Source organism: Staurois parvus, unplaced genomic scaffold (assembly GCF_062004578.1).
Source record: "Staurois parvus isolate SC_StPar_1 unplaced genomic scaffold, SC_StPar_1.0 ptg000652l, whole genome shotgun sequence".
Taxonomy (NCBI): domain Eukaryota; kingdom Metazoa; phylum Chordata; class Amphibia; order Anura; family Ranidae; genus Staurois; species Staurois parvus.
This window is the reverse complement of record NW_028318448.1, coordinates 539,636-554,023: the sequence shown is the minus strand read 5'-3', so window position 1 is coordinate 554,023 and position 14,388 is coordinate 539,636. Positions and strand designations below refer to the sequence as shown.

General features: G+C 41.8%; 1 protein-coding gene across 1 annotated transcript in view; it reads left to right on the top strand.

The window, feature by feature from the left end:
* Positions 1–14,388, top strand: part of PRIM2 (DNA primase subunit 2) — a 164,024-nt gene that overhangs the window by 17,867 nt on the left and 131,769 nt on the right. Inside the window, exons 3-4 of the mRNA XM_089694116.1 lie at positions 899–1,002; positions 9,852–9,943. Of these exons, the coding sequence (XP_089550242.1) occupies positions 899–1,002; positions 9,852–9,943 (196 nt within the window). The remainder of the gene's footprint in view (positions 1–898; positions 1,003–9,851; positions 9,944–14,388) is intronic.

Here is a 14,388-nt window from a genome sequence, read left to right as displayed (position 1 = left end):
AACATAATCTGTTTTGCATTAAAATCTTCTGTCTGTACAATGTTTCAAGAAACTAACTTTCCCAAACACAACTGATCAGTGTTGGAGCTGCCAACAGGAGCGAGGTACATTTTTACTTGTTTTTTGGTCCTGTCCTAAGCTGACTGGTTTTTGGACAGAGGTTCGCCGCTTGACCCAAAAATTCAGTATGTGGTTCCTTTTTCCTTCTACATGCCTGCAGTACCCCCTCCAGAATATACAAAAAGTCAATCCTTCGCCACCTTCCTAACTCTGCCAAATCTTGTATTCTCTTCAAATGGAAAAGTACGCAACCTCTGTCTATCTGACTGGCTTATAAAAGTGGAAGAATTAAATCAGATGGAGAATCTGTTCCTGGATTCACAACACAGAAGATACATACTACAATTAACCTAAAAAAAAGCGCCAGAAGATCCTGTCATCTTGAGGTGCTTTTCAGAGGCTTGTAGAACGGTCCTCATGCATCAAAAAAGCTCAGTGGCTAGATGGATAAGCAATGCCATTGGCTTTGTTTGCTTAAGAAGAGGGAAGTCATTGCCCATATCCAATTAAAGCAGGAGACACAAACAGCTCGGCTGAAGAGCGAACTTGCCTGAATGCCCCCATAGGAAGCGATTCCCTATAGGGGCACTCGGCAGGGGACTCGAAAAGAGGGGGATCAAGGCTGTTCTGTGCAAAACAAAATATAACGTTTGGTATTTTAATATAAAACAAGGGAAGCTTTACAACCACTTTTAGATATTTCTGTTTTTATATCCCAAATGTTTTCTAATATAAAATAAGGTCACATTTAAAAATAGAATTTAGGAGCTTTTAAATAAAAAAAGGTACTGCCCAGATTAAATGCGAGATTAATTGTTTAATTTTTTTTTACTTCTAGTTCTGAAATCCATAGAGAACCTTGGTGTTAGTTATTTGAAAGGCTCACTCGATTACAATAGCAAGCTGGAAAATGAACTTAAAAGACTTAAGTTTCCATACAGAGTGAGTATACGAGTGTGAAACATTTTGAATTAACTATGTTAGAAATGTTGATCAGAAGTTTACAACAATTCTATTTTATTATTTTCATGCAGGTGATTATGTGATTTGAACTTCCTGCTTGTTTATACCTTTCCATGTGTACAGTATATCATGCTTGGTTTGATTGCACTTTTATTTTTTATTAAGGTTTTAGCCCTTTGAATATTGTGCTTGCTCCTTTTAACAAACTTGCTTGTTTAAATGCAGTATACCTAGGAGTTATCGGCTTTGATGTGACCGGGGTGTAAAGGATCTGCTCTTCTTTGTTTTTTTTTTTTTTTTCTGTATACGACACATTTATAGTTTTCTGTATTCGCTGTGTTTTTATGGTTCCTTTATGAAAAGCCTAGAAGATTGTGAAAAACATCAGATAAGTCTTCAAAACTGCTTAGAAACCCACAAGGAAATTAGCTATTTGCAGTCCTTATCCTAGCCAAAACCTGCAAAGGGAGTGGTCTGCATTATTTTCAGTCACTTAGCCAGAAAAGTGCAGATGAAGAAAATCAGATGTCCAAATCTGTATACATAATAAACAGATGGCAAGGGGATCTGTGACATTATGACAATCAGGCAACTATCATTTTTACAAGAAGAGGTCAGAAATAGCAGCTAACATATTTTCCACATGACAGGTTTCTTTGTAAAGCTTTTGAAGGATTGAATCCTCTAACTATTTTTAAAGCTCTTGTTTAATATGAATGAGCTGTGTATTTGAGAATGAGCTTTTATTCTCTAAGATGTCCCTGTCTGTTTAGAGGAAGGGTTCTTCTTTCTTGGAAGAGCTACCATTACTAGACTTGTTTCCATTGTTTTTATTTTCTTTCATTCAGTTAAAGCCTAAGTGCAGCCAAGTTTAAAAAAACAAAAAATCTACACAAGGGACATAACTTACAGTCAGTAGGATGTGTCCCTTGTGCTGATTCCTTTGCTTTTAGTAGTAGTCTTCCTCTATCCTACCCTCCCACCTCCTCTGCCACTATCTTCCAGTGTGGCTGGCGTTAATACAACTAAAGGGCTGTCACAGGCTCTTGCCAAGACTGTGCCTGACCTTTCTGCCATTCATAGAAGCCATACTATATCCATTCATTGATACTGTAGATGCAGCACAGAGGAATTACTACGAACAGCAAAATAATTAGCACAAGGGACACATCCTACTGAACAAGTTATACCTCTTGAACTGATTTTTTCTGTTTTTGATTTTGACTGCACTTAGGCTTTAACAATAAACAAGAATGACAAAGTGAGTATGAGCATTATAAATGAAGGTAAAAAATGTAATTATTAGTAGGTAATATTATAATTTTAGTTGACAAGTTATGTATGCAGCAAGTGAGTGATCAGTTCATCATCATTGATGAAGGGAATGGAGCTACAGCATTATTTAGATACTATTTTGTGTTTCTTAAGAAATCTCAGTGAAAGAAAGAGACAATATGTAACGGAACCGCCCCAGCCTGCGCTGAGTACTTCCGTTAGAATACCGCTTCCCGGTCCGAACACCGACCACAGACCCCACAGCCAACCAAACAAGACTAGACGACACCAGTCTGTCTGAACATGGAACTCTTTTATTTGAAACTCGAACTGGCTTTTTATACACTCGGGAAAATCCCCCTTCCCTGCATAATGACACAGAGTGGGGCAATCTACACTGAGCAAGAAGAGACACACAGGTATTCAAACTTCACACCAACAGACAGTCCCTTCAGGAGAGAGGGCTTCTGGAGACCCTCCTCCCCCCCCCCACACACACACACACTAAGCTAATACACAAACACATACATCCCATAATAGTTTGCTCCCAAGCAAGACACACAATAGCATTAAACAATCAACAACTCCCCACCCCAATCTTACTATATTAGGACAGATCACCCTGTACCTTTAACAGGCACAGGGTGACTTAAACATAAGTGAGCTGGATTCCATGGGCCCCCCCACCCAAAGTGACTCCCATCACACAATAGAAACAAATAGAATAGGATTTGTTTCAGCATGAGAGAAGAGGGTGCCATAGAGTATCATCAGATTATACTTGTGAAAAATCTTTTATCCAAGGTCCTCATGTGACATTCTTATTATTATTTGGAATTTATTTAGTACCAACTGTTTGTGCAGCACTTTACAACATGTGGGCAGACAGTACAGTTACAATACAATACAATTCAATACAATTTCAGAACTCATTTTATGCAATTCACAGTGGAGGATCACCATTCCTAGTTTGGGGCATTTCCTTTCAGCCTGTCTGTGGTGATAAAATTATTTACTCTATTTGCAAGTTGTTCGCTCCATTTCTGAGGTTGTTGAGGGCTTGGGGTATCCTTGTTCTGGGTTAACTGAATGACCTGCATCTCAGGCAGCAATCAGCTCAGAAGCTGACCACAAATGCCCAGTGGATGGTACAAGTTCTGGAAAGGTCCTCTTGGGTGCTGATCACCGAGACCTTGGCCTTGGTTCTTTAGCAACATATGGAGTGCTTAGGCTTAGACTTCGACATGACACAAACGAAGGTAATGTGTTCATGGGAAAAATGCATGTTTCTTGATCCCAGGTTGTCGCAGGATCTGAGGTTGTTAAAAATTCCTTCATGAAGGTGCTGGGGAAGATGGTAGCTGCCTTTGATATGGCAGCCTTTGCCTAGTTCTACTGCAGAGCTCTTCAACTCAATATCCTGTCTGTATAGGCCAAATGTCAGATACAGTGAATGCAGGGTCCTGGGTTTAGTAACACTATAATACTGGAAAATCTTTCCTTACAATGAATTAGAAGGTCATGATGGTGGATGCTGACTTGTTGGGCTGGACAGGTGCTCTGGAGAACCTCTCGGTTCATAAAATGTGGTGATCAAAGAAGTGAAAATTGATAATCAACATTCTGAAACTTCGGGCGATTTGCCGGGCTCTCCTACACAGGTCTGTTCAGTGCTGTCCATCCGCTTGGGGTGCATTTGAACAATGCCACAGCTATGGCATGCATCAGCCATCAAGGAAGGACAATAAGTCATGCTGCTTAGGAATAAGTGGACCTGATCTTGTCTTTGGTAGAAATTTACGTTCTCTGCCATGCACATTCCTGTTTTGGAAAATTGGCAGGTGGAATTTCCCAGCCATCAGCAGTGGAATCCAGGAGACTAGGCCCTTGATCCAGAGATGTTTGTAGAGATTTTTCAGCATTGGGGGACAATGGATGAGAATCTAATGTCATCCAGATTCATCGACAAACTGAACAGGTTTGTGTCCTGAACCAGGATTCAAAGGCATTTACAATGGATGCATTGGTGACTCCTTGGATTTAATTTTCCCTGATCCTGTTCCTTCCATCCACGGCTGCTCTTCCTCACTTTCAAGATCGCAAGCCTGCAGTGACTAGCTAACCGAGGTGAGGACCTTGTTTCATATAGTAGGGAACGTGGGGGAACTTAATTTGAACAAAACTGGCTGTGACTTTTCACAATCCGCACTACCTTTGGCCACCACGAGAGGAAGTCTCCACTGTAATCTGACTGGGTCACCACACACAGATATAAATTTTATATGCTCTTGTATGCACTCTAAGGGTTGGGGCGCAGTCTAGCAATTAGCACACATTTCTGGGATTCCTCAAATTATCTTACAGCTAAGATCCTTGTATTGTTCACTCTTCCCACTCAAACACCCCCACACCAGACACGCCACCTAGCGGTTTGTCTGCTGACTGTTCTGCTAGGTTACCATGCACATACGAATCAATGTCTGGCAGATCTGCTAGTTTGCAATCTTCCAATACACAGTAAAATATCATACAAACTGGCAAGGAGTTTAGACCGAGTACACAGAATATATACAAAGAAAAAAAAAATACAAAAACACAAAGTTTGGCTATTAGCTATAAAATAAAAATGGATAAAAAACAAAACATTTTTTACTGAGGATTATCCTGTCGATGGGAGCACATCAAGAAATATTTGCAGTCCACCAGTTTTTAGAATGGCTCAATGTCCATTACTCATGCTCTTCAATTTGAGATATGGATGTGGGCTGGACTCTAGCTTATGGCCAATCAACCCCGGGGGTGTTTCCTCCTTAGACCAAAGGATGGTTCTGTGTTCTGAAGGTTCTGATGGCTGGGTTGGAATGGGATTTCTGAAACCAGCGTATCAGTCTAAACACAACAAGGCCAATCACAACAAGGCTGTCACAAGCAAGCTCCATACAGGTGTTTTGGGGATTTGTTAGGGATTCTATACACTATGCATACAATTTTTTTTTTTAGTACATGTACCCCAAAATGTGTATGATTAGGAAAAAAAATTGTTTAATCTCCTCAGCAACTATTTTTTTTTTTTTTTAACAAATAAAATCCAGTATATTTTTCTTATCCATGATATAAATCCATTGTTGGTAGACAGTTTGGAACCTTCTGGGTGTATAGGACTCTTACCCTGCTGGGCTTGTCAACAGAACAGCTAGGGCTAGTGCTTCCCTTTGAGCCTTGGTGAGGTAACAGTTCACTTATACTTAACTATATCTATAAGGATGTGAAGATGTCATTGGCATCTAGGTTTTAGTTCTGGTCTACAGACCTGCTCGTTCCTTTCCAATTCCAGTTGAGGATCATCAGTCTATTGATTACTGAATCAAGAGAATACAGTATTTTTAATGCCACAATCATACTAGGTTTACAGGTTATATCACATCTCAGCTATTGGAGATAGTACCCTACTTTTACATATATGTTACACATTCCTGTTGTGCAGGGTTAAGGTGGAAGGCATTCTGGTGATTCTCATTGGACCTGCTTGGCCAAGAGGAATGTGGTATGTGGACGACATAAATCTCCTGGTAGAGGAGCAGTGGACTCTTGCAGATTGACGAGATTTGCTGTGGCAGGATCTGGTCTCCCATCCTACTTTACTGTCACTTGCTTTGAAGGCATTGCTCTGGAAGCTCAAGTCCTGACTCTGTAATCCCTACCCTCCTTAAGGCAAGAAAGTCAACCTCCAGGATGGTGCACCATTCTACATAGAAAGATTATTTTGCCTGGTTTGAGACTCACAAGTTTAATCTCTGACAGTATGTTGTGATGTTTATTTTGGCTATTTTTTTTCCAATCTGGTGTGGATATTTCTTTGGCTTTAAGTACTATCAAGGGGTAGATTTCAGCTATGACTGTTCTTTTTGCAGAGACCTACTAGTGTTGATTTACTAAGACTGGAGAGACTGCAAAATCTGGTGCTCTGCATAGAAATCAGTCAAGTTCCAGTTTCTTTTCTTTTTTTTTCAAAGCTTAATCGAACAAGCTGAAGTTGAAGCTGACTGGTTACCATACATAGCTGCACCAGATTTTGCACTCTTCAGCCCTATTAAGTCCTATTCCTTGGTTAAAGCCTTCGTTGAGAGTGTCACATGGATTTTTCTACATATGTGGCCACCTTGCCTCTCTAGGGCCTCAAAGTATAACTTAACCGCTTGCCGCCCTGCCACTGTGTATATACGTGTGCAGGGCGGCAGTGGAGCGCAAAAGCACGTTTTAAAACGTGCTCCGCGCTCCCGACACATTCGCGGGTAGGGGGCGCGTGCTCCCGCCGACCCGCGGGTGATACGATTCGATCCAGGAGGGATCAATCATTAGATTTCAGCCAGTGATTTCTGGCTGAAATCACATGATCGGTCCCTGTCCTATCCTGTCCTGTGTTGATATTTACACAGGGCAGGGTATGATGTCATTCTTCTCTGCCTGGACACATTCCGTTCCAGACAGAGAAGAAGACATCCAAAAAGTGAGTACACAAGCACTACACTACAGTTAGAACACTCTAGGACACATTTAACCCCTTGATCGCCAACCCCCCCAGTTAACCCCTTCACTGCCCTGTCACCAGTGTCACTGATCAGTGAAGCGATTTTTACTGATCAGTGTCGCTGGCGACTTCCGATAGAGTTAGCGCCCCTCCCAGATAGCGCCAGTTTGCCCGCTAATACACCAGTAGTTCCGTCTAACCCCTTGATCGCCCCCCCCCCAGTTAACCCCTTCACTGCCCTGTCACCAGTGTCACAGATCAGTGAACCAATTTTTACTGATCACTGTATCAGTGTCGCTGGCGACTTCCGATAGTATTAGCGCCCCTCCCAGATAGCGCCAGATGGCCCGCCAGTACACCAGTAATCCCGTTTAACCCCTTGATCCCCCCCCCCCCCAGTTAACCCCTTCATTGCCCTGTCACCAGTGTCACTGATCAGTGAACCAATTTTTACTGATCACTGTATCAGTGTCGCTGGCGACTTCCGATAGTGTTAGCGCCCCTCCCAGATAGTGCCAGTTTGCCCGCCAGTACACCAGTAATCCCGTTTAACCCCTTGATCGCCCCCTCCCAGTTAACCCCTTCACTGCCCTGTCACCAGTGTCACTGATCAGTGAACCAATTTTTACTGATCACTGTATCAGTGTCGCTAGCGACTTCCGATAGTGTTAGCGCCCCTCCCAGATAGCGCCAGTTTGCCCGCCAGTACACCAGTAATCCCGTTTAACCCCTTGATCGCCCCCCCAGTTAACCCCTTCACTGCCCTGTCACCAGTGTCACAGATCAGTGAACCAATTTTTACTGATCACTGTATCAGTGTCGCTAGCGACTTCCGATAGTGTTAGCGCCCCTCCCAGGTAGCGCCAGATTGCCCGCTAGTACACCAGTAATCCCATTTAACCCCTTAATCTCTCTCCCCCCCAATTAACCCCTTCACTGCCCTGTCACCAGTGTCACTGATCAGTGAACCGATGTTTACTGATCACTGTATCAGTGTCGCTGGCGACTTCCGATAGTATTAGCGCCCCTCCCAGATAGCGCCAGATTGCCCGCTAGTACACCAGTAATCCCATTTAACCCCTTAATCTCCCCCCCCCCAGTTAACCCCTTCACTGCCCTGTCACCAGTGTCACTGATCAGTGAAGCAATTTTTACTGATCACTGTATCAGTGTCGCTGGCGACTTCCGATAGTGTTAGCGCCCCTCCCAGATAGCGCCAGATTGCCCGCCAGTACACCAGTAATCCCGTTTAACCCCTTGATCGCCCCCCCCAGTTAACCCCTTCACTGCCCTGTCACCAGTGTCACTGATCAGTGAACCAATTTTTACCGATCACTGTATCAGTGTCGCTGGCGACTTCCGATAGTGTTAGCGCCCCTCCCAGATAGCGCCAGATTGCCCGCTAATACACCAATAATCCCGTCTAACCCCTTGATGGCCCCCCCCCCCGAGTTGACCCCTTCACTGCCCTGTCACCAGTGTCATTGATCAGTGAACAGATTTTTACTGATCACTGTATCAGTGTCGCTGGCGACTTCCGATAGTGTTAGCGCCCCTCCCAGATAGCGCCAGTTTGCCCGCTAGTGCACCAGAAATCCCATTTAACCCCTTGATCGCCCCCCTCCCCCCCCCCCCCCAGTTAACCCCTTCACTGCCCTGTCACCAGTGTCATTGATTACAGTGAACAGATTTTTACATGTAGCAGAATACATTTTGGCTTAAATTTATGACTAACTTTGAGTTTAGGATATATTTTTTATAGCTTAAAGTAGAAAATATTGTTTTTTTTCAAAATTTTTGTATTTTTTTTGATTATAGCGCAAAAAATAAAAAGCGCACAGGTGATCAAATACCACCAAAAGAAAGCTCTATTCGTGTGAAAAAAAGGACGTAAATTTTGTTTAGGTACAGCATTGCATGACCGCGTAATTATCATTTGAATTACCGTAGTGCAGCACTGTATAGCAAAAAAAGGCATAAATTACAGTATCTAAACCATAGTTTGTAGACGCTATAACTTTCACACAAAGCAATCAATATACACTTATTGTGATTTTCTTTACCAAAAACATGTAGCAGAATACAATTTGGCTTAAATTTATGACTAGCTTTGAGTTTACGATATATTTTTTATAGCTGATAGTAGAAAAAAAATTTGTTTTTTTTTCAAAATTTTCGTGGTTTTTTTTGTTTATAGCGCAAAAAATAAAAAGCGCACAGGTGATAAAATACCACCAAAAGAAAGCTCTATGCCAACATTTTTTTTTTCAAAAATGGCGTGGGGGTCTCCCCAAAATACATATGACCCTATTATCCAAACATACAGCCTGGCATGTCAGGAAAGGGGGGGGGAACCAGTGAGCACCCCTCCATCTCCTGAACCATACCAAGCCACATGCCTTGAACATGGGGCAGGTGTTTTGAGATGGGGGGTTCCACCCCCCCCAAAGCACCTTGTCCTTATTTTTGTTGAAGATGAGGGCCTCTTCCCCACAACCCTGGCCGGTGGTTGTGGGGGTCTACAGTGACCCCGCCCCCTTATGATGTAACCAACATGGGGCATGCTGGGTTGGTGATGTCACAGGGGGGAAGGGGTCTCCAGGAGCCATCACCGATGGCCCCGCCCCTTGGTTATTTAAGAGCTGTCAGTGTTTGCGGGAACCACAGGAATATTGCATGGTCAAAAAGACAATGCAAGTTTTTTTTTTTGCATGCACTTTTATTTGTGGAAAATGCAGGCACGGCAGCCTGTTAAAATGAATAGGCTGCCATGCCCACGCAAATACAGGCCGCAGGGCCCACACAAGTGTGAACCAGAGCTTATTGTCAAAGTTTAATTGAACGAGCTGAAGTTAGAAGCTGATTAACCACCATGCACATCTGCACCAGATTTTGCGCTCCCCAGTTTTATTAAATCATTGCCCAGGAGTTGTATGTTGGCAGAGTCGTCCTGAAGAGGAACTGTGACAAGCCAACAAGTTTGATGATTGTTAATTGATTTGTTAATTTTAATGTTTTTATGCAGCCTCCACAGATTGACATCAGTGATGACGTTTATGACCAACGGAGAAAAGATCATATATCGCATTTTATTCTACGCCTTGCATATTGTCAGTCGTAAGTATTCGTATCTGTAGTTAATATGACAGAAATCTTCGTTTACCATCTATTGCCCTTTCAATGGTGGAGCACATGTATACCCTTCTTCTGCTGTTATTAGCTCCATACTTCCCTTACCCTTTGGCTCTACTCTCTCCCCTCCAAAATGTTTGCTCTACTCAACTCATTCCTGCATAGGTAACATACTGTCCTCTTCTTGCCTAACCCAGCTCCAGCAATTGCAGTTCAAGCTGCAATATAATACGGATCAAAAACAAACCATCGTTAACCATTATGAATAAACCTAATTGTGGTTACAGAAATGGCTGATATTTTACCAACTTGGGAAACATGATTTCAGCTTTTCTATGGTTATTGCACCACTAAAATAGGATATGCTTGCCTGTAATTCTTACTACTAAAGATCTTTTCTCTGTGACCAATCCAGCATAGGCCTTTTATACAAAGTGTCCTAAATAGAATAGCCAATGTTCAATCCAAACTCCATTAATATTAGTGCAACGTCATTAGTTCCTTTAACTAGAAGCTTAAGCCTGGGTTCACACATTCAGGTCCAGTTTGGAGTGCTATTTGTAAAAGAGTTTGGTGTGATTTTGTTCAGCAGTTCAGGTGCGATTCCAATGCAAATTGTTAAAGTGTATGACCTTGGAATTCGCACCTGAACAGGGCTGAAAATCATACCGGACTCTTTTTTTTTTTTTTAATTTACACTGCGGCCTGCCTGCACATATGTGGAACGGCTCCATAGAAAAGGATTTTTGTTCACATATCATGCGAATCGATGCGTTTCTAAACGCATCTAATTCGCATATCTCTGAAACTGGTCTCACAATATTTTTTCATCTCTCTTCAAGAACACTTGTCATGAGAGGAATGTGAAGGTGCCGTTGCTGTCCTGTGCTTCTAAACATGCCAGTTGTCTAGAGGTCATGATGACACCCTTGCTTTAGCACAGAGTCAGTAAGGCTGACTTACTGAAGGAGGAAATAATGTTCACTCGAGAAATTTATAGGATACGTTCACATTTGGCAACATGTATCACCTGTTTTTAGGGTGCAACATGTAACATGTTCCCATTCTGCAGCCTCTTGCCGATTTCCCCCGCCCCCCAATGTGATAGTGGGCCGGGGATTCTCTCCCTGTCACAGTTTGAACAGAACGCAGCTGTGCGCGACTCTGCCCACCCGGCTGCGTCATTCATTCATAGAGGGAATGAACTACAAGTACCCACAGCCATTGTGGCTGATGGCTTGTAGTTCTCAGTGAACTACCAGGGCGCTAGTGAGCACTCTAGGTAGTTCATTGAGTCTTCCTGTCATTGTGTAACTGCCTGCCTGTATGAAGTACAAGCAGATACACTGACAATCTGCAGGAGCCTGAGATTGACCCATGATATGCTGATCACTGGTGCAATGCTTTACAGCCCCCCCCCCCAAAGATAAATAAAAAATAAATGTACATTTTCTTACCTGCAAAAAAAATGTGCATTTATTTTTTTTTTTTTAGGTGAAGTTATCCTTTAAACTCTGTTTACTGTTATTTATCCAATCATGTGAAAAAGCATATGATTGGCCATTCAAAGTGAATACGGCTATTATTTACCGTATTTACAACAGTAAATAACCCCATTAATGCAGAAAAGGATTTATGATTTCCCTCTGACTTTATCAATCAGCACACTTGCTTTGTTGCAGTTACTGAGGGAGAAGGTGTCACATACTTAGGATTAACTAATCTATCCTAAAATATGGTCATTTTACTTGTTGTTAACTCCAGTAGAAGTGACCTGAACCAATGTAGGGAATACGTTTGGCTGTTTAGATATGCAGGGTTGTCCACAGAGAAGTATGTTTGTCCACAGCATTTATGTAGCACTGACACTTTTCCCAGTGCTTTGCAGAACACTGAAATATTGACAAAATCATTAAAAAATTAAAACCATTCCAACACAGGGAGAACGGTACCACAAGCGTTAACCCCGAGCTACGCTTGGGAATACCATGCGGCGCTGCTCCGCGATCCCTCGGTCACTTAACTTGTCCTGCGCTCCCGCGATGTCCCTCCTGCAGTGTCCTCAGCAATTTAATCCGGCGGATGCCGGCATCTGTCATCTGGGTTCCATCCTCTGCGAGCGTCAGGACGTACAGGGGACAGAACGGTGGGAAATTTGAAAATGACAAAAAGTGACATTCACAAAAATCACTAAAATCACATAATAAAACATTACTGTACCAAACCATTTCACATACATTTTGTCCCTAGTGATTTGTCCTGTGCCCTGCCTGCATTTTTACTGTTCTTACTGCCTGGAAACTGAGAAATGTCCATGTCGTCCACAAAGCGTCCCTTTAGGTCAAAAGCGGTTTTATACCAGCTAGAGAACAGCGATAGTAAATTAGAACTACTTGCAGAATTGAGTGATAATGATTCGTGGGGAAATTCGTCATCAGACACTGAAATCTATTTTGCGACTTTGCTCGGTGATGTGCGAACTTGGCGCTATATTTCAAATTTCAGTGTTTTTGGTTTCATTATATTATTGAATTAAATTTATTATTATATTATTATTTTTTATGATTATTTATTAAATTATAATTTATGATTTCATGTTTCAAGTTTTATCCTACCCGGGATGTTTATTAGACTCTTGTTCGGACAGATTTCAGTGAATTATTCCTAAGAATTACAGGCCTACAATATAAAACGCCAAATTTCCATGCAAAATAATGGTACCGCTTTCAGCATCAAAAATATGAAGTAATCATACCGCCAGGGAGGTTAATGCACACGTGTATGTGTGTCATTGTGCACAATAAACCACATTAAAATGTAACTGTGAGCATTTTCTACTATTTTCCTACATAGAATGTACAAAAACAATGTATTTTTTTATGGAGGGGAAAAAGGAGAAAAGAAAAATATCAGTTTGTTAAACAGTTGTTCTGCCACCAGATGGCACATGTGTGGGTTATGACTTGCAGAAGTGCAGTATTCACAGTACATTGTATTTTTAGAAATATTTTGTTTTTTCTCCCTTCATTGATGGGTAAAAGAAAAAAAATAAGTAGAGAGCTTAGTTTGTGTTTTAGCAATAGTTTATATTTTTGTTTTTTAATGAGCTATAGTTAGGTTCACATATCTGCAGGTGGGGAACGTGCATGTGTTCTCGAACTGCAGAGCAGCGTGCTCACCTTAGTAGACTTGTGGGGGGCGCATTAATCCTTACTGGCATTCCCACGCAACAGCAAAAGCTTTGTGTTTTTGAGTAAGCTCGGTGCACCGTGATTTAAAAATGAGTCAGCGACTTTTCCCCATAATTCTGCAGGTAGGGCAGCCCACTGAAATGAATGCACTGCCCTACCCGCAGAATGGAAAAGCTCAAATCTGAACAGAACCTTGCATAAAGCATGGAAAATATTGTTTTAACCTATGGACATGAGAAAAATAAAAAAGGTGCTGGACTGACACATTGCACTTTGCTGAATGTATTTTGTGTTTACTGATTTCATTCCATGTCGATTAAATATGTCTAATTTCTACATTGTTTTTTAATTTATATTTTTTGTTTAAATTTTATCAAAGGTCGGAGGCCGTAAGTACTATAGCTAACATTTGCAGTTTGGGGGGGGTGGTAAAACCCCATAGTTTAGGTATGTTCTGTCCCAACCCCCCCCCCCCCCCAACCACCACTGGTGTAGCATCAGGGGTCGCAATGGAAACCCCACATCATGCTCCAGGAGGCCTCCCTGCCGCATTCTGTTTTACACTTGAACAGGAGGGGTGGCATATACAGGAACAAATCCTCTCCATTTTCCTCCTGCAACTGCTGCAAACTGGCTTCTCCTCCTTTCCCTCCCACTGGCATTCAGTGGCTGCAGGAGGAAAATGTTCATTATGCTATTCAAATTAAAATGTGATATACAAAAATAGTTGCGCTGTGTCTAAACAAAATCCAGTTGTAAATCGTGATCCTACACAAGTGCTGTGTGAACCTTCAATAGAGACAGGTGTCCTCATATCAAAAACAGATAGTGCAGCGCTAATAGTGGTATTAAAATCATGTAAAGTGATCTAGATAGACGATTATTATTAACATATAGGCAATAAAATATAAATATAAAACTGATGTATATAAAAAACTTATTATGTCAAGATGAGTAATCACATATGGAATGATAGGTATATGTAAATCACAGATATATTAGAATGATAAAAGTACATATAAAATAAGGGTAAATATGCAACTATCCGCAGGAGGTGACTAAGTTGTGCAAAAAGTCCACCAGAACTTCAAACCGGTGCTTGTGCCTTGTATTAATATGAGAAGTGCCCACTCACCGGACGTGCACTAATTAAGTGCATTATATTTAATATCCTGGAGTCGGCAGATAGTCGTCTGGGCCAGTAGATGGAATAAACTCCCTCTCAGGATGGTTAGGGTC